This window comes from Pleurodeles waltl, chromosome 3_1, assembly GCF_031143425.1.
Source record: "Pleurodeles waltl isolate 20211129_DDA chromosome 3_1, aPleWal1.hap1.20221129, whole genome shotgun sequence".
Lineage (NCBI taxonomy): Eukaryota > Metazoa > Chordata > Amphibia > Caudata > Salamandridae > Pleurodeles > Pleurodeles waltl.
In genome coordinates this window covers 869,633,377-869,654,517 of record NC_090440.1, presented here as the reverse complement: position 1 = coordinate 869,654,517, position 21,141 = coordinate 869,633,377, and the positions used below count along the sequence as shown (strand labels likewise).

General features: G+C 42.6%; 1 protein-coding gene across 1 annotated transcript in view; it reads left to right on the top strand.

Moving 5' to 3' along the window:
- The window catches only part of PSMB2 (proteasome 20S subunit beta 2), a 131,408-nt gene that overhangs the window by 25,004 nt on the left and 85,263 nt on the right, over positions 1–21,141 (top strand). The window contains exon 3 of the mRNA XM_069223818.1: positions 664–734. Within this exon, the coding sequence (XP_069079919.1) occupies positions 664–734 (71 nt within the window). The remainder of the gene's footprint in view (positions 1–663; positions 735–21,141) is intronic.

Sequence of the window (21,141 nt, the reverse complement as noted above, 5' to 3'; positions counted from 1 at the left end):
GAAGGGTCTGAAACCACCAATGGAGTGCATTGTAGAATGATGCTTGTTGCGAATACATGCCAAATGCCAATAAAAATAAGTTATAAAATAAAAAGTTAATTTGAGGAATAAGCAAACTGCCCTGAGAAAAATTGAAAACCAGTGTTAACATTATTTACCCAAGCTCGATTGCTTTTACATTTAATATAAGTACCATTGTAAAAATCGAGATTTGACTCCCAATTTATTAACTTTAGGAACTCATTGTTAAGGACCTTGGCATGTGTGTAGGAGTCTTAACTGTGCTTAATGCAGGGGGTGGTGAGATGGGGGAAAATCAATGCCTGGCTACCACAGGCAGTGCTGGGTCTTCAACCTGCTTAGTTAGTGATAACCCCTTGTGCAATAAATGGCTAACTGAGTAATGTTTGTGTGCTTTGAGTACTTAACAGTAAAACAAAGAGATATTCCTTCCTCATGGATTTTTTTTGTTTCAGTAGGCATATGTGGCAACAGACAGTTCAACTTTCTCTTTGTGTCGGTGTCTTAATTTGAAACATGAGGAATTAGGTTGTATTGACACCTACTATTTCAATACATGTGAACCACTATTGTATTATATTTTGTGTACTGTAATGTATTCAGCAGCCTGATTTTAACGCATTGTTTGTTCTTTGTTACCAGGGTATGAGCTTTCTCCTTCTGCAGCAGCCAATTTTACACGCAGGAACCTGGCAGATTACCTTAGGAGTCGGGTGAGTACTTCTAAAACAAGCATTTGCAATACAGTGGGCTCAAGTTAGAGCTATTAGTGTTGTAAATTCCTAACTGGACTTTTCTTGCCACATAAATTGAAAATGAAAAGTAAAACAGTTGACATAAGTGAGCCAATTCAAAGCGCCATGGCCGCCATGAGCACGAAGGAGAGACACAAAAGGAAAAAGAATTTTGCTCACAGTCATACGTATCAATAATTGTGCAATTATCCATGTAACAGGGACAGTCTGCAAGGCAGTAACAAATCCGCCCCAAGGAGGCACAAACGTAAAGCATTGGATAAAGGATTTTTGAAAGGCAAGCCCACAAATGAGTGAAAGTGACAGGCGTGAAGTGGGCATGGTTGAAAGCTCACAATACCTTCAACAGGTCAAAGCGCTTGCGCGCTCAACCTAAAAAAGGAAATATTTAGCCTCAGGCTTATTTTTTTAATAATGTGTTCATACCCCATTTTGGATCTCCCTCCATACCAGCGCTGTAGTATCTACTTGTAGTAAAACTCTTCCAACTTCTTAGCAGGAACATTTTGTTGAAGTCAGTCGTTCTCATTTGTCTTGAGAATGTGTGATATGTGAAGTAATGAAGTATTCATGGAGTTCGAGTGAGTTAATGACTGGATTTTCCGTATCCCTGAAGCCCCTTCTCTCTTTCCCACATCGCAGTTACAAGCTGCCCCATATCTTGTGTGAGCAGAACAACCCATCTTTTACAATATTTAAATGATTTGTTGGAGAGTATTATCCTGTCTTGAAGAAAGCTAGGTAGGCACCAAATATGGGGAAATATCCTGGTGATGTGATCTACCCACTTGTGGCCAGTGGTAATGAAAATAAAAATGTTGCTTAGCCCCTTTTTGGCATGGGTTGGGTTGGTTTGCCAATGCTGTTATTTGACTTAGTTCATTCTAAATATTATCTGGTTAGGGATTGCCTGTAGGTGGTTAAAAGTAGAAAATAGGCATGTGATGATGTAAAAAAAAAAAACAAGCCGCTAGAAAATGTGGATTTCCCGTTTCCCATTTAAACGCCAAACATTAAGAAACTCGCAGACCGTTATCTGTGTTTTGACAAATGTTTACATGAATAGAATACATAACTCTGTGAACAATTAATAGAAGAGGTTTATATTTGGCAGGCTGATGTAACTTTTTTTTATTGCACCATTTTTCCTAATTTGACTTCTGTATCTGTTAATTGAGAATTCTGCTTTCTTGTCAATTTAATCACTTAAATGGCGATGGAGGCTTTCTTAGTCGAGCACTCGCTCAGGGTTACAGATCAACATGCTCCCTCTTTGGGTGTTAGAATGGACTATCTGCTCAACATATCACTGTCTCGTTCCTGGGTAGTACAGCAATTTCTGTGGGTGAAAGATTTCACAGTTCCTGTCTTTAAGTAGAACAATTTGTACTGGTTACAGATTTTGGTTTCCCAGTTATTGGATAGTCCAGGGATCGCTACTGGGTAACGTTCTCACTCTTATGTTGGTGGAATTTTTTTTCAGCAAGTCATTTTGCTGTCCCAGTGACCAGCTAGTCATATGATCTCCATGGGTTGCAGATTTAACAGCCCAGACTTTGGGAAGAACACCAACCTCTATGGGTTACAAATGTTGCTAGTCTTATCTCTGTCCTTGGGTAGTATATAGATCTCTAGGAGTTACTGGGTGAAAGACTCACACTTGATGAAATGATTTTTCAACTGCAGACTTTGTTGTCCCATATCTAGAGTACTACAGTGATATTTACATGTTACATAATTCTCTGTTCTGACCTTGGATGATACAGCAATCTCTATGGATCATTCATGATGAGTGAATAATCACACTTTGGTTTATCTAATATTTTTCTTCTACAGAGCTTGCTGCCCTGATGCTTAGGTAGTGCTTCAATCTCTATTGGCAGCTGATTCTGCTGTCTGAAATCTTGTGTGTTTCAGCAATCCAGATTTATTACAGATTCCAGTGTCTGTCCTTGAGTTATACATTGATATCTATGGGTGACCAATTTCACTGTCCCAATCTTGAGTAGTACAGCAGTATTTATGGGTACAGATTTTACTGGCCCAGTCTGTTTGTATTGCCTCAATCAGTTGCAGATTTAACTTCTGCATCTTTTGGTAGGATAGTAATCGCTGTAAGAATCGCAGTGATTTTAGGGGCTTAAATTATATGCTCCTACTTTTTGTTTAGTTGAGTAGGATCTCTTTGTGTCATAAATTGTTCTCAATATCTACTTGGTTTTGGCAGCAGCCTCCAGATCATACTGTCAGATTCTAATGTATTTTTGCTCTTACCACATAAAAATGCTCCTTATTGCCTTTTATGGTGTGAGTGTGGTACTTTTAGATTTTCCAGACTGAACAAAGTTCAGAAAAATGTCCCTACTTGCTTGTGCGTGTATCGCTCCTTCAGCACTTGAGCACGGTACTGGGCATGCAGCTTCAACACATGTTTGACTGCTTTTTAGGCCCCAAGCCACGTCTGTCACCCTGAGCCTGAACGACACATCCTGAGTTGTCCTTCGTTAACCTTCAAAGGATTTCTACACCATATGGCAAATGAGATACCCTGCCAGTGGGAAAGTGAGCCTGAAGTCCAAACACTTGACTCACATCAAATCCAGTGTCAAAATGTTTTATTTTTTTTATTTTTTTTATTTGTGGGTTGAAATTGTGATGGTAACCTTTAAGCACGCACTCAGACTGAAGCATGTGCAGGAGTTTGGGTCCCCTCTCTTACTACCTTCTATTTACCAAGTACCTTTAGAAGTGTCATACTTTTATGTATTTGAATGCATTGTTGTGTAAAGTGGGCCTTCACAAGTCTTTGTGGCAGAGTTGGGGTGTTTCAGAACCTGGAGGGGAGGGACTTGGTACTCCTTTCCCTACCTAGTCTTTCTTCCTAAGCCCATAGAGCTTTTTAACCAGCACCAGGCATAGGGATTTCCTCCACCTTCTGCTCCCCATTAGACTAATCCACAATGTGGAAAGTTAAGAGACCCAGGCCCCTAATTTTGATGCTCCTTATTTTTCTGTACCCTCTGAGGTGCTAAAAGGCCGATTACTTCGCTGATTTATAACAGGTGCCCTGCAACCTCTTTTGTAGCTCGTCAGAGGACTGACTGCTAGGAATTAGGCTGAAGTCCAATTCAGAACAGTTGTTGTGTGCGGCAAACATGAACGATGAGGTCAGATGCTAAAGAAAGCTGGGTTGCAGAGTTTTAACATAGGCATCATGATTGTCTTTGGATTGTTCTTCAGGTGTGATGCCACATGCCCCTTACTCCAGTTCGAATAACTGCTGGAGTTAATTTATGTGCTCTGTCCTGTATACTTTTCCTGACACTGTCATATTAATAACATAAAACCACCCATCTCACTGCATGTGCCCTTCTGTATTAACATTTCAGGGAAGATTTGATCCCAGGCTTTCCTCTCGTTGTTTGTAGCTGGGCTTTGGGGATTAACAGCCTTCTTTACTATCATCAGGCTTTTGACGAGCGCAGCCAAAGCTTAAATGAGGCAAAAAGAAACTAATTAAAGGGAGATTGGAAAGGAGAATAGAGCTCCAGGTGGGAGCTTTTGGAAATATTTTCATGCTATTGTTTCACTTTTCTAACGGAGTCCTTCACGTGGCTAATACAATGCTGCTTTCGTGTCTCTGCATGCTCTATACCATATAACTTTTTGGCCACCTGCTCCCAGGTCTGTTGTTGGACCGAACAGTGGAACTTCAGACTGTTACACAGATGAAACTGATACTTTTTATGTGGTCTTTTTATGTGGCCTTTATAAAGGTTGTTCAGATCTTTAGACTGAGTTGATGCATGGCACCTATCCACGTACTGCAAGTGTTAGTGCTTGTTTGGCAGGCTGGCAACGTTCAACTCGACAAACCATTTTCCCCAATGGCTGGCTGGGGTGGGTTGATGTTATTCATGAACTAAGTGTTGATGGTTGGGGAAGAGCTGTAGTCCTTTTTGTTTTCGTTTTTTTTCTGGCTATAATCATACGATTTCTGGCATTGAAAGAACTGTCACGTGGTTTTGAGACATACTGCAGCTTTCAGATGTGTGATGCTGACCATGTTGTTTGTTTGCTGCTGTAGCAGGCGCTCTGCTTGGAGACTGTGAGAAGGCAGTGTATTTGTTGGCACACTGTTTCTGTTCCAAGAAGCACATAGTCTGTTGGAGTGAAACCAAGTGTGGCTTGTCTTGGTATGTATTGTTTGGAGCTATGCTACCAAGATGACTAGGTGGGTTCTGCACCTGCCAAATTTGCCTGTATCGTTGGAGGTCACAAGCTAGTATTGTGTGAACATATATAGTTTTGGGAGTCGATTTAGGTTTCGTTTTTTTTCTTGCTTTTTTTTTGGGTGGCTCTTCCTCCTCTTCACTCTCCTTTGCTTCTTCTGATTTGTCCCCTTTCTCCCTACTAGACTCATCATGAAAGGTTTGCTTTGTAGCTCGTCTTCAAGATTCATCGCAGCTTCGGTCCTTTTTACTACCAATGGAAGCTGGTGCATTATTAGCAGACTCTGGTAGGGACTTTTCAGAAGGCCTAAACTCTAGTAAGAAGTTTAGAATTTTCCTTTACTAGACCATGAGCCAGGACCCTAAATTTAGGCCATAGGTACCACTGAGGGAGGGGAGGGATGGGGTCTAACATGCTTTTTTGCAAAGTATGGATGCATAAAGATGGAAAATATGTGAAAGTAAGTCATCACTCTTTGCCTTTTGTCTGATAATATTCGATTAGCAACCGTAGCCGAAAAAAGTAATGGTTTTCATATTTTTTATAAATTGTATACAAATTCATTTTAATATGTGGAAAAATACATTCATTCCATCAGATGGGTTAAGTTCAATATAATTTAAAAGTAATTATGATTAATAACTGTAATAAGTCCTTAAAATAACAATAAAACTTAATTGTATTCCTCATCTATTGAAATAGATTATATGCATAATTTTCACTGTTTCAACTAATAGTTGTCACATCTTACATAGGCAATGTATGTCATAAGTGAACATAAACAATTTTATCATTTACATTTCTCATCATCTTCTTCTGAATAGGTGTCATCATCTCTGCACCTGTTTGATTTTCACAGGCGGAAGGTCTGCACATCAGTGCACTTGAGGCCATTTAGACAGCAGACACATGTTGGCAGTTTGCAGTTCCTAGCTAGTAGATCTAACACAGCCTGAGGTCCTGGCTGCCTCTCTATCCAGTCCACTACCAGTTGATCTGCTCCCTTGTGTTTTTCCAACTTACACCCTCTCCCAGTTGGACTAGATGTCTGTGGATCATTCAGAAGACATCTCTTGCTTATAGTGGCTTGATAATTTGCCCATTTGGCATGCTTCTTCAGATAGTCTCTGCAATGTGGAAGTTGATGACTGTCTTTCTCACCCTCCTTTGTGCAGAATAGGTTATATCTAGTCATTCATGTGATGAACAGAATATTTTGGTGCATACAGCAAGCAGGAGACTTGTTCCAGTTTGTCCATTAGTTCTTCAGAGAGATCCCATTCATCTCCGAGCTGCGAAAATGTTCTCTGTGTATGTCTGTTGGTTCCTTTTCCCGCAAATGTGCTTACTGTGTCACTTTGAAAACTTATGGAGATCTATCATAGCTCAACAAACATTTTCACCAAGAGTTGAAGCTATTTTCCTAATGTCAAAGACCCACATGCTTATTATAGTACCACATTTCAGAAACAATTTAGCCACGATTCTGTCATGGTATCCCAAACACATAATAAACACATAGGCCCTCATTCTGACCTTGGCGGGCGGCGGAGGCCGCCCGCCAAAGTCCCGCCGTCAGGTTACCGTTCCGCGGTGGAAAGACCGCGGCGGTAATTCTGACTTTCCCGCTGGGCTGGCGGGCGGTCTCCTTCAGACCGCCAGCCAGCCCAGCGGGAAAGAGGCTTCCACGATGAAGCCGGCTCGGAATCGAGCCGGCGGAGTGGAAGCTGTGCGACGGGTGCAGTTGCACCCGTCGCGTATTTCACTGTCTGCGCAGCGGACAGTGAAATACATTTAGGGGCCCTCTTACGGGGGCCCCTGCAATGCCCATGCCAGTGGCATGGGCACTGCAGGGGCCCCCAGGGGCCCCGCGACCCCCCCTACCGCCATCCGGATCTCGGCGGTCCGACCGCCGGGATCTGGATGGCGGTAGGGGGGGTCAGAATCCCCGCGGCGGTGCAGCAAGCTGCGCCGCCGCGGAGGATTCAATGGGGCCGCGGTACACTGGCGGGACCCCGCCAGTGGTGCCGGTCCGACCGCAGCTTTACCGCCGCGGTCGGAATCCCCATTGAAGCACCGCCGGCTTGTCGGCGGTGCTCCCGCGGTCCTCCGCCCTGGCGGTCAAAGACCGCCAGGGTCAGAATGAGGGCCATAGTCATCTGAGCTTATCAATACTGCCTCATAACACTCATTAGCAGCGTGTGCAGCATGCAGCATCAAATGACCATCTGCTTCTTCGTGTGTACTGTTGAGATCGGGTACTTGGTGGCTCCCTTCAGATGTGATTTTGTAGCATTTATCTTCACAGTTTGTGAACAGTGTTTTATTCTCAAGTTTTACAAAATACTCTGGTTTCCTTAATTTGTCAACAAGAAATGCGATGAGTGTAGTCTTATCCTTAACGTTTCTTAGGAATTTCTTCCACTGTCTGACAATATGGGAAGGTGCAATACTCTGTAACTGGTGCCCGAGTTCTTCCCCTCTGACTGTACTTTCACTGTTCTTAATAGTTGTCTCATTGTACGTATCAAACACATCAATTGTTTGACTCCTATTTCCTTCCTGCAAATCCATGGATAAAACAGACACAGCCACCAGTTTGATTCCTCTTCTTTTGCTCTCTGAACAAGGACCATACCATCAGTTAGCGTGACTGAATTTCCAGGTATTTCCTCAACAGGGATAACATTTTTCTGCAAGTATGTTGCTAAAACAGCTTAGTTTGACTTTCGAAACGGAGCTTCTGGAGTTGCTAAAGCCCATGGTAAAGGTCCTAATGTATGAGAGAGTACATCCGCCATTTAAAGGTTCTGATTCTGTGCTGTCACAATAATTTAACCAAATAGTGCTTTGCCCGCTTTCATGATGATTGTCCTGCTATTGCTGTTCACTGCCTTCTTCTTGGGCATGTTAGTGAAGGTTTTTAGTTTGTTCATTTTCATTGGGTCATGAAACTTTCTAATAGATGGTTTATTCTCAAGTCGCTCAAGTTTGGATAGCACTGTTCACCTATTTCATGCATCTTCATTATGTCGTATAATATGTCTTGAGGTGCCTTTTTTGCCATATAGAAACAAATGAGATTATGTGGCCCCAACAAATGGGTTTATCCAGCTTTGAACCAGACTACCAGCTCTCATAACAGTATCTTAGTCTTTTTCAATGTGTGACTTGTGTAAGTCTGCCTGAGTAAGATCTGATCTGTTGTTACAAATCATTTCGTTCATCTGACCCAAAAAGGCACTTCTGTGTTCAGCCGTCATATCATATCTTTTCACAGCACTCGCCAAGAGGTTGAACCTTGTCGTGCCACCCAGAGTCTTTGTTGACTGTTACTTCTATTGCTTGATCGACCGGAATTAATCGAAGTGGATTAACATCTGACAGTTGTAATTTTTAACTATTACCTGCTTCCCAGGACAACGTATTATCCTTTAATGAAGATCTGGATGCATTAAAAAAAATCTTTTATGATTAACATTAGATTCTTGCCATTAGAGCTGCTATCAAGGATATTTGAACACTCCTTTGTCACTTGCCTTGATGAGTAGGTTTATATGCCATCACTTCCTCCTGGTGTTTTGCATTGGTTGGATGGACTTCAACTCGTATTACTTTCAGCTTTGTCGAAAATATATATATATATGTATATGTTCGATGGCATGTGTACCTGCAGATACACATGATATGCATAGCTCCTCCGGCATCTAGTGTTGGGCTTGGAGTGTTACAAGTTGTTTTTCTTCGAAGAAGTCTTTTCGGAATCACAGGATCGAGTGACTCCTCCTCTTGGTTACAGTGCGCATGGGCATCGACTCCATTGTTAGATTGTTTTCTTTCCGCTGTCTGGTTCGGACGTGTTTCCTCTCACTCCGAGATTTCAAATAGGAAAACCTTTGAAAACCTATTCAATTGTCTGTATCGTTTTGATCGCATTTCCATCTAGCATTGAACCCGTAGTACCGTCGGAATCTAAGTTTCGCCCTTTAGGGTGCGTGCACCCGACTCTGGCCTACCGCGTGGAAGCCTGATGGATCGGACTCCATTTCGATTCTGCCCTTGGTGCCACACGAAGTACCCATATACAGACCAACATCTGGTTTGTAATTTGTGCCTTTCTCCTGACCATCGCGAAGAAGATTGCGAAGCCTGTCGATCGTTTCGATCTAAGAAGACTTTAAGAGATCGTAGAGCCCGAAGATTGGAAATGGCATTGAAAAGCACAAAACATCTCGACGTCACGGAAGAAGAGCAGGTGCAGACAGCAGTCTCCGTTCGAGATACTGATTGCGAGCAGGAATCCGAAGAAGATAGACCCATCACGGCTGGCGGGCATGTGAGTATGTCTGCCCCTACTCCCATGCATAAAAAACTGCAGAAGGCCTTGGGTATACCACTGCCGGAAGGCCATGGGTCGGCCCAAAAAAGACTGTAGGCGACCGACCCTCGGGATCGGCACTGAAAAAGGCCACTCCTCCGTCTACTTCGGAGTCGAGCAAGTCAGTCAGAAGTTCCACCTCGGACTCCAGTAAGCATCCTCACTCCTCGGAGTTGAAGATTTTACGCCCTGTTTCAGAGCCGAAACAGCCGACTTCATTTTCAGGACCAAAAAAAGCCTCATACACAGAGGAACAAGGACTTTCGAGTAAACTTAAACAAATCTCGAAGCCGAAGCAAGAATCTTACAATCCTTATCATGAGGACACTGAGATTCAGCCAATATTGGACAATATGGAGGAAAGACAATCTAGAATCCATATACGTAGAGAGACTGGCAGAATTTTGACTGCACCTCCTTTAAAGACTAAAAGATAGCTGGCCTTTCAAGAGAAATTAGACTCTGCTCAACCACCAGCAAAGGTTCAAAAACAAAAGGAGACGATAGCACCTCTTCCTACTTCTCCTCCTCACTCTCCAAAGCTTTCTTTTTCTCCTCCTCACAATAGTCCACCACCATTGCCTTCTCCAACACTCGCTATACTCGCATGGAGATACAGTGGATCCTTGGGATCTGTATGACCCTGATCCCATTCCAGACAATGATCTTGATCGTCACCCCTCCAAGCCTTCTCCACCAGAGGATACTACTGCCTACACTCATGTGGTGCTTATGCACACTGAACCCCTAGAAGAAGATTTTTTATTCAACACTGTCTTCCACTCACTCTAGATACCAGTGTCTCCCAATGTTGCCTGGTATGGTCAAACATGTTGCCCATATTTTGAGTGAGCCCGTCAAAGCTAGAGTAATTGCTCCTAGAATTGACACAAAATATAAACCTGCTCCTTCAGACCCAGACTACATCAAACATCAAGTTCCTCCAGACTCAGTAGTGGTGAGTGCGGCTAGGAAAAGAGCTAACAGCCAATCATCAGGATATGCTCCTCCACCTGATAAGGAGCGTAGGAAATTTGATGCTGCTGGCAAGAGAGTAGCCACCCAGGTGGCTAATCAATGGCGAATTGCAAATTCGCAAGCACTTCTTGCCAGATACGATAGAGCCCACTGGGATGAGATGCAGGAATTCATACAGCACCTCCCAAAAGAGCATCAAAAGAGAGCTCAACAGGTTGTAGAGGAAGGACAGGCTATATGTAATAATCAGACAAGGTCTGCCCTCGATGCTGCAAAGAGTGTAGATACTTCCATTACAATACGAAGGCATGCATGGTTACGCTCTTCTGGTTTTAAACCAGAAATCCAACAGGCAGTACTTAACATGCCTTTCGCTAAAAATAAAATTGGGCCTGAGGTGGATACCACCATAGAGAAACTGAGAAGGACTCCGATACTGCAAAGGCAATGGGAGATTTATATACCACACCACATAGAGGCTCCTTTCGCAGGCCCCAATTCAGAGGAGGATTTAAGCCACAATCCTCTGAACTTTCTACCTCCTAGCCAAAGCAGGGACAACAGACATAATATCAAAGAGGGGGCTTTAGAGGGTCCTATAGAGGACAATATTTCAGAAACCGAGGCAAATTCCATTCCTCAAAGCAAGCCACTACACCATCCAAACAGTGACTTCTTTCCCACCCCTCCACCACACACACTCCCTGTGGGAGGAAGACTACAACAATTCCACTCTCTTTGGCAAAATATCACTACAGACAATTGGGTGTTATCAATTATCCGCAATGGCTATTGCCCAGAATTAATCTCCACCCCTCCAAACATTCCACCACGTTACCACAAATTGTCTCCAGAACACAACGTTCGGTTACAACAGGAGGTACAATCCCTACTACTGAAACAAGCAATAGAATTGGTCCCACATTCTCAACAAGGAACAGGAGTATACTCACTATACTTCCTCAGTCCCCCAAAAGATGGCACTCTAAGGCCTATCCTAGGCCTAAGGCCTCTCAATGTTTACATCCTGTCAGAACATTTTCACATGGTAACTCTGCAGGATGTCATTCCACTACTACAAAAACAAGATTGCATGACTGCTTTAGACCTCAAAGATGCGTATTTCCATATACCCATCCATGCAGCTCACAGAAAATACCTCGGGTTCGTCATAGCAGGAAAACATTACCAGTTCAAAGTTGTGCCATTTGCCATAACAAAAGCTCCAAGAGTGTTCACAAAATGTCTAGCAGTAGTAGCAGCCTACTTAAGAAGACAACACATTCACGTCTTTCCATATCTAGACGATTGGCTAATAAAATCATGCAATTTTACACAATGCCAAAAACACACTCAGTATGTAATAGAAACCCTACATACACTAGGGTTCACTCTAAATTATCAGAAATCACACTTTCAACCAGCACAGGTACAATCTTAACTAGATGCTATTCTAAATACTCAAAAAGCCCTAGCATATCCAAATACACAAAGGATACAGGCTTTCCAGAATCTCATCCCATATACAACCAAATCAACAATACACTGTAAGATGTATCATGAAAATTCTAGGGATGATGGCATCTTGCATAGCCATAGTTCCACGTGCAAGACTAAATATAAGGTCTTTACATCAATGCCTCTCACAACAGTGGTCTCAGGCACACGGTCAACTTCAAGATCTAGTGTTGATGGACCGCCAAACGCACACGCCCCTTCAGTGGTGGAATCTCAGCAATCTAATGAAGGGGCAGTCATTTCAAGACCCTGTGCCTCAGGCCATAATAACAACAGATGCATCAATGATAGGTTGGGGAGCTCATCTCAACAATCCTACCATTCAAGGGGAATGGGATCCCAAACAGAAACTATTTCACATAAACCACCTAGAATTATTGGCTGTGTTTCTTGCCCTAAAAGCGTTTCAACCCATTCTCAAACAGAAGACTGTTCTGATAAAAACAGACAACATGACCACCATGTATTACCTTAAAAAACAGGGCGGGACACATTCATCTTAACTATCTCTGCTAGCCCAGAAAATATGGAAATGGGCAATTCACAATCACATTCATCTATTAGCAGAATACATTCCAGGAATAGACAATCAGTTAGCAGATCTCCTAAGCAGGAATCACCAACAAACTCATAAATGGGAGATTCACATCCAAGTACTTTCAAAAGTGGAGAACACCAGAAATAGATCTATTCGCAGCAAGCGAAAATGCAAAATGCCAAACCTTTGCATCCAGACACCCACATCCCTATCCAAGGGCAATGCTCTATGGATCAATTGGTCAGGGATATTTGCTTACGCTTTCCCCCCTCTCCCACTCTTTCCCTTTCTGGTCAGCAAACTACGTCTGACATCTCTGACCATGATACTCGTAGCCCAAGCATGGGCACGTCAACATTGGTATACAACACTCCTAGACCTGTCTGTAGTACCTCATTCCAAACTCCCAAACAGACAAGATTTGTTAACACAAAACAAAGGTCAAATCAGGCACCCAAACCCCAATGCTCTCAATTTAGCAATTTGGCACCTGAAGTCATAGAACTTGGTTACCTAAAACTTCCATCAGAATGTATGGAAGTGATTAAGCAGGCACGTAAACCTACTACTAGACAGTGTTATGCCAACAAATGGAAATTATTTGTCTACTACTGCCAATCCAAAAACACTGATCCACTTACAGCATCTATACAAGATATTGTATGCTACTTATTTAATTTGCAAAAATCAAATTTAGCTTTCTCATCTATCAAAATCCATCTTACTGCAATATCTGCGAATTTACAAAATATTCAACACACTTCTCTATTCAGAGTTCCTGTGATTAAAGCTTTCATGAAAGGATTAAATCGTATTATTCCACCTAGAACACCACCTGTTACTTCCTGGAATTTAAATATTGTACTTACCGGACTACTGGGCCCACCTTTTGAACCCATGCATTCTTGTCAAATTCAATTTTTAACATGGAAAGTTGCCTTCCTTGTAGCTATTACTTCTTTACGAAGAGTTAGTGAAATACAGGCGTTTACTCTTGAAGAACCTTTCTTCCAAGTACACAAACATAAAGTTGTACTTAGGACAAATTCAAAATTTCTACCAAAAGTAGTATCTCTTTTTCACATCAACCAAACAGTGGAATTGCCAGTCTTCTTTCCACAGCCAGACTCTGTGGCAGAAAGAGCTCTTCCTACTCTAGATCTCAAAAGCTCTTATGCATTACATTGACAGAACTAAAGATTTTAGGAAAACAAAACAACTTTTTGTTGTCTTTCAACAACCACATAAAGGTAATCCTATATCTAAACCAGGCTTAGCAAGATGGATTGTTAGATGCATACAAACATGCTACATCAAAGCAAAGAGACAACTTTTAATCACTCCTAGAGCACATTCTACAAGAAAGAAAGGTGCATCAATGTCATTTTTAGGAAACATACCAATGGCTGATATATGTAAAGTGGTCACATGGTCAACTCCTCATACATTTACAAAACACTATTGTGTTGATGTTTTCTCACATCAACAGGCTACTGTACGCCAAGCTGTCTTAAGAACACTATTTCAAACAACTTCAACTCCTACAGGCTAGCCACCACTATTTTTTTGGGAGGGCAAACTGCTTGTAGTCTATGCATAGCATGTGTATCTGCAGATACACATGTCATCGAACGGAAAATTTCACTTATCCAGTGTACATCTGCTCGTGGCATATAGTGCTGCAGATTCACATGCACCCTCCCTCCTCCCCGGAAGCCTGTAGTCGTTCAAGTTTTAACATTTGTACATATGTATATACATTTACATTTGCATGGACATCTCTTTATATTCTTATACTCTTGCGCCTTCCTTCACCTTTTTCGGGAAAATAATCTAACAATGGAGTCGATGCCCATGCGCACTGTAACCGAGAGGAGGAGTCACTCGATCCCGTGACTCGGAAAACACTTCTTCGAAGAAAAACAACTTGTAGTACTCCGAGCCCAACACTAGATATCGGAAGAGCTATGCATAGCATGTGAATCTGCAGCACTACATGCCATGAACAGTTGTACACTGGGTATGTGACATTTTCTATATATATCACCATTGTCCAACATGGTGAGCGTAAGTAGACCTTTAACAAATGTTGCTTCAGGGACAGTACGGAAATGGTACTGCTGTTTGTGAGGGGAAGAGCCAGAATTAACTGGCTGCATATTGAGATTCATGGACTGTGCTGTTGAAAACGTAATTTTAAATGGTTGAAATGTTGCTTTTTATGGCTGTGTGACTAATCATGCTATATTTTTTTGTCTGTCTGGGCAGCAGCATAATTTTTGTCAATTCATCTCTTTTACATTTGTATTTCTTTTGCTGAAACAGTTTTAATTAACAGCGCAGTAACCATTTTGTTTTTTGTGTGGGTATGTGTATATATACATGTGTACTTTTTTACACCCCACCCCAATTGTACATAATGTATGGCTACAGACTTCAATAGAGGTGATAGCATTTTTAGAGCCAAAATCTGCATGCTGGGGTCTCTGTGAGAACTGTGACTTCCCTCTGAGTTCATAGACTTACATCATGTACCTTAAAAGTGCAGTCAACAGTTCGTATATAAAACCTCACAAATAGTTTTCTTTTCCATTTTCACATTCTTACACTGTGTATGATGGAGGATGGTAAAATACCATTTGGTGAAGAACATAGCGTGTTCAAGGTGGTTGAGTGTTAGATAAATGTTATTATTGTGGTGTGCTTTAGATTTGGTGTGATTTTTTTTTTTGGTGACATTAGTTATTGGGAGTTTTATTTTGTGTTCTTTATTGGCATGTGTTCTTTTGTGATTTGTTGAAGTGCTATTTTTGTGGTGTGATATTTTGTTGTGCTGCTGAGTTGTTTGGTGTTTTCATACAATATTGTCAGTTATAGTGTGTTATTTCAGCTGTTTCGTTTTTTTTATATTGTGGTAATGTTAATCTATGTTCTGTTGGTGTTCTCTTGTATGTCGTGCTATCGAGGACTTATGTTGAATTAATGCTTATTGTGTGATTGGTTTGAGCTGTTGGATGTGCTGTGTTGTACCATGGTTATGCCAGTTGAGTGGATATTTGGATTTAATATCATTACACACCTATACAAAAAACAGTGTCTATATTAAAAGAGATATATGGCCCTGTGTAGACTATTTATGCCGCACTTTAGTAATAGATTGAAAGCACAACACAAGTAAAATCCCACACCAATTTAGAAAAATTTAATAAATGATTTAAAACAAAAATTTCAAAAGTCCAATCAGTAGAACCAGATGTGTACAGTTTTAAAGATTTAGGTGAAAATACTGCTTAAAGCACAAAGTGACTTCTGTGGTTATCTGGTCGTGCCGGAGCAGGACAAAGTCACATGTTCAGGAAGACCACCATGGAGCGCGGGCCGCATACAAGGGGCCAAGGTAGGTCTGCTGAACAAAGTACTTTAAATCCTGACAATAGATCGTTGCAACATCCGACATCGAGGATGCATTGCACAGCAGTGTTCCTGAAGAGCTGCGGGCGGCAGTGCGATGTCCTGCGTTAGAGATCCGTTGTGCCACAGCAGTTCCGATGTAGCACTTGGTGGGGCTTGTGATGCGAGGTAGTTGTTGAGGAGGCTCTTAACGAAGGCTTGCAAAGTCCTGCATAGGGGTGCATTGTGCAGTAGTGGTTCTGATGTGGAGCTACGAGGAGATGCGCTGTGCTGCATTGGTTATTGCCAAGAGACGACAGCGGAGCTGGCAGAGCACCTTCAGGCACACTTCTAAGGATCTAGGGCTGCAGTTGCACCACTTGGTGGGCAAGACTCGTAGTACGCAGAGGCCAGGTGCTGGATTCAAGATTGTTGGAGCATTTTCTGACCATGAGGCTCTGATCAGGGGGCCAGCCAACTGGCACTTGGACTAACTCTGGTGATTCTGGGTTCAAGATGCAGGTCCAATCTTTCTCACTCGGGCAGCAGAGTAGCAGTCCCCTGCGGAGCAGCAGAGTAGTCCTGTGTCTTCTAAAGGTCCGGAGGTGTACTGAGGAGTTAGGCCTGAGGGTCTAATATTTATACTTAGTGCCAGCTTTATAGGAGAAGGTTCTGGAGGTTTCCACCCTAGAGGTGTTTGGAATTTTTTGCCACCCTGTTTTGGCCAAGCATGTCTGGGGGCAGAAAAGACTAGTGTCAAACCCTTTTTGAGTTTGATCATGCAGAGACTTTGTGATGTGCAAGTGAGCTAGGTGACAGCTCCTCCCACCATCAAGTCAGAAATGACCTATGCTGCCAACACCTACACCTATTCCCCATTGTTTCACTGTCTGGGAGCAGTACCCAAAGACCAACCAGCTGCTACACCTAGTCATGTAACCCAGGATAAAGGCTGCAGGCACCAAATGGATGAGACAAAAAATGCCAACTTTTTAAAAGCAGCATTTTCAGAACAGTGATTTAAAATCCAACTTTACCTTCTAAGAGGGTTTTAAATTACAATTCTTTTGACACCAATCTCAAGATTTCTACCGGCTCTCAATTGAAAGCTATCATGTGTTAAATGTAATAAGGTAAGCAAATGTTATCCTATGGGAGAGGCAGGTTTTGTAGTATTGAAAAATGAATTTTTGAGTGTTTCACTGCTGGGACATGTAAAAGTTAAAAGTACATGCCTAACTTTTCTAATGTATTGCACCCTGTCATGTGGGCTATTTAGGACCTACCCTAGGGTGACTTGTATGTATTAAAAAGAAAGGTTTAGGCCTGGCAAAAGGTTTATTTTGCCAGATCAGAATGAAAAATGTCAGTTTAAACTGCACACAAAGGCTGCAATGGTAGGCCGCAAACGTGTTTAGGGGGCTACTTGAGTGGGTGGCACAAGAAGTGATGGGGGTTCACTAATAGCATTCAATTTCCTAGCCCTAGGTACTTGTAGTACCACTTTACTAGGGACTTATATGCAAATAAATGAATGTGCCAATTCAGTGTAAGCCAATGTTACTATGTTTTAGGGAGTAAGGATGTGCACTTTAGCCCTGGTTAGAAGTGGTAAAGTGCACAGGGCTCTATGACCAACAAGATCAGCAAAATTGGAGGAGTAAGGCAAAAGGTTTGGGAGAAGACCACCTTAAGGCTGACAAGTCTAACATTGATCCACATATATTTTCCTTGTTCATAATTATATCAATGAGTGCCCTTGGGCTGCTTAATAATAACTTTTATTCAAGTGCTAATAGCCGTTAAATTTGTGGTGGCACTATACTTAGTCAGTATTTTATACTAACTTCAGTATATCTGAAGTGCTAATTGAACTCTTGGAGTAGGGAACGTTGTGGTAAGATGGATATCAGTTGGATCATGTTTGGAGAGGGGGAGTTTCTACTGTAGTGGATGGGGGTGCAGTGTGGGTGATGAGCAGATTTTTATTCGGGAATTATGAAGTGCTCCTTGAAACGTTACATCTTCAGTAGGGAGGTGCTAAACCTGATATGTGGTGGTGGTTGTTGCCTACTCTAGACATGTGGTTAGAAAAGACCTCCTTCTGTGTTACTTATTGATTGATTTTTATTATTTTACATTTAATGGCTTCTGGTGCAGCCGTGGCCTGGCCTCTTGCATTGAGCTGGTCTGAGCTGATGTTCAGTTTTAATACCATTTAGGAAGCCGCACTAATCAGCTTTGCTTTATAGGTAATTTCTATTTAATTGAACAAGTATTCCGAGCATTTCGAACTGTATTATGTACATGTGTTCTTTACTTGGAGCCAGTCTTCTGTTGGTGTGTGTGACCTGTTTGGCAGAATGTTGAGAGCTAATGCATGAGATGGTAGTTATGAAATGTATTACATGTGTAATGTATTTGGCCTAGCTGGAGCCAAAGGGTCTTGCTTTTGTGACCTAGTGGCTTTACCAGTGTTGTGCAGCACAGGAAAAATAGTGTATGTACGCGTATAAGTATATGTACATATACAACATGACTCTGTGGTGGCAGTGGGTGAAGTGTGCTCAAGCAACTTTTTTTTTTTTAACTGGTCCAAGGGGGCACATGTGACCCCCCCCCCCCCCCCCCCCCCCCCCCCAAAAAAAAAAAACCCTCAAAAATTACCGTCTGGGACACAGTGGAGGTTGGGTGAGGAGGGAACACCAGAGAGCGCACAGGGTGAGATACATGTTGAGGGTAGCAGCACACAGAGCAAGAAAAATGTGCAGTCTCATGGAAGCTAAAAGAAAAATAGTAGTTCCCTCATATGAGCAGTGGAAAGATACCAGTAAGCCAACCAAAAGGTGTTAAAGAGGCTGTGCCTCAGAGGAGTGACAAAAACAAGAAGCAAGCAAATGAGTGAAAGTAAAGCCAACCAAATGTAAGCAGTGTGTGAACTTGATTTTGATATGGTCCACAATAAGCTTTCACCCACAGGTAGCTAAAAGCTGTTGTGCAGACAAGAATTAGCAAGCATTGGCTAAGCCAACACATCTTGTCTATGCGGCAATCCGAGAGCTATTGGCATTGTCAATTGTAATTTATTTTAGCCATGTGTCATGGATCTATGTTGTTCTCTCTCTATCAGTGACTGCCTTCGATTGGGCAGTGGCCAGACAATGAATTTCACATGATGGCGGAGGCCCGATTTACAAGCCTGATCATGTGCCGTCTTTGGCCTGGTGGCGGCACCATTTAGGCAGCAGCCTATCATACCTGGACAGGTTGGCACACCCTAAGGCCCAGGGTTACTATAGTATAGGGATAATTCTTTTTGGGGCGCAAGGCAGCTTAAGTTATAATGTCAATCAGCTGATGAGCACAAGTGGTTATAGCACTGAAAGTTGACACTATCACAGTGCCAAAAGTCTACCACATAGTGCTGAACCCCCTTTAAGTTATGCAAGTTAGATTTATTCTACACACAACAAACTCCCCTGGTCTCTGCTCAAGGGACATGTTAACTAGTCATTCAACATAGTCTGATGTTCCTATGGACGAAATTCTGGCACCTAATGAAATAAGCAGTTGGTTGACTAAATGCACCTCTAAGTACTGGTAGTGCACAGAATATGTGTTCACTGGGAGGCAGCTGTAGATGACACCAACAAATTCAGCATACCTAAACAAATTGAAAAGAACATTTAAAATGCACCATTGTTGCACTCAAGATCATACTAAACTCTGCACATGCAAGGCCCTCTCCTACTCAAAACACCAATCTGGATCACTTTGCCGATCTTGCAGCCCTTTGCCTTCAGTCTAGCATTACGGATTGAGTAACTGTGGAAGATGTTGGGAATGGGAAGTGGAAGGGCTGAGGGCGCTGTGGTAAGGGTACCACAGGTCTCCATGTCACTAAAAAGCTTTGCTCCAGCTATTGGTGGCCTTTTCTTTTACAAATCATCGTTTTCAGGATAGAGCAACTGAAGTGGACTAGGACTACAGTTCCCAGAATGCTTTAAGTTGCTAATGAAAATCCAGCATCGAGGAGAGAAAGAGTACTGACCTGAAGTCTTGTGCTACAGTTTTGCTAAAAAGAGGAGAAAACAGCAATGGGGGGGGCAGGATTCGAAGGACATGGGCTAAAAAAAAGGGTTCTTAGCTTAGAAGGGAAGCTTGAGCGAAAACACAGCAAATGAAGGCAGGAACAATGGAAGAAAGTTGCGTGTAAAGTGTAGAATGTGAGGTTCCGCAGAAGAGATGCACTGAACAGTTTACAAACTTCAGAGAGTGGAGAGTTTTAACCTGGACAGAAGTAAATGAGGGTGCGGAGTGGGAGGAGGGGGCTGGAGAAGAAGAGGGCTTGGGGGCTCCCTCACCCCGTTGGGCTGCTGGAATGTGTGTGTGTCCTGCCCTGCCCATGGCTCCGAGCACCACCAGACCCATCATTATTTAGATAATAAATAAAAGCAGATGCAATGGATGGGGGTGCAGGTTTCGAAAACGAGAAAGATCAGAGGAAAGGGAGAGAAAGACGTTAAGTGAATCATGAGAGAAAGAGTGACTGGAATTCATGGAAGGGGAAAAATAGGGGCATGGGAGAGAATGATGAAGGAGGGCCTAAGGAATGGGGGAGAAAACTGGACACTGAAGTGAGAGGAGGGGAGAAGAGCAGGTCAAAATATATGCAAGAGATGGGGAAAGATCAGGATAAGTGGGAGGGGAGGAGAAGTAGGATGAGATTGGGACATACAGGCAAGGGGGGTAAAAAGAGCAGGCGTGAGGAGATTGGGGAGACTGGTGAGATTGAAAGAGAGAAATATGAGAAATGGGGTGTAAGAAAAGGAAACCGAGAGAGAGAGATAAAGAGACTGACTAAAGGGGATAAATTAAGGGGGAACAAATAAGAGTCACTGTGGTGTTTCCATGTGTGTCTGTGTGTGCGCCTAGAGAGAGATGGTAAAAGGGTCACTTGGGAGCATCAAGCTAGGGCAAGACTATAATATTTAGCCATGTAGTGGGAATGGGTGGTTGCAGAGAGAGGGAGAGTCTGCACTTGGGGGTAGGAGTAGAGACAGACTGTGCACTGTAAATCACCCATAACACAGAACTGGAGTGGCAGGATTACTGCTTCTCCCTCTGATCTGAAAACCTCATCCCATACCTGCAGCAACCACCAGTGTTGTGCTCTCACAGGTGCCATGGGAGCAAGCTCCACCCAGGCTCTGTCACTAACTTACGCACATATCTCCTCCTAATGAAAGTAACGTATAATTACATCATTTCTTATTAGCAGATGTGGAGTCTGACTATTGCTTAGATACAAGATAGGTGATCACAGATTG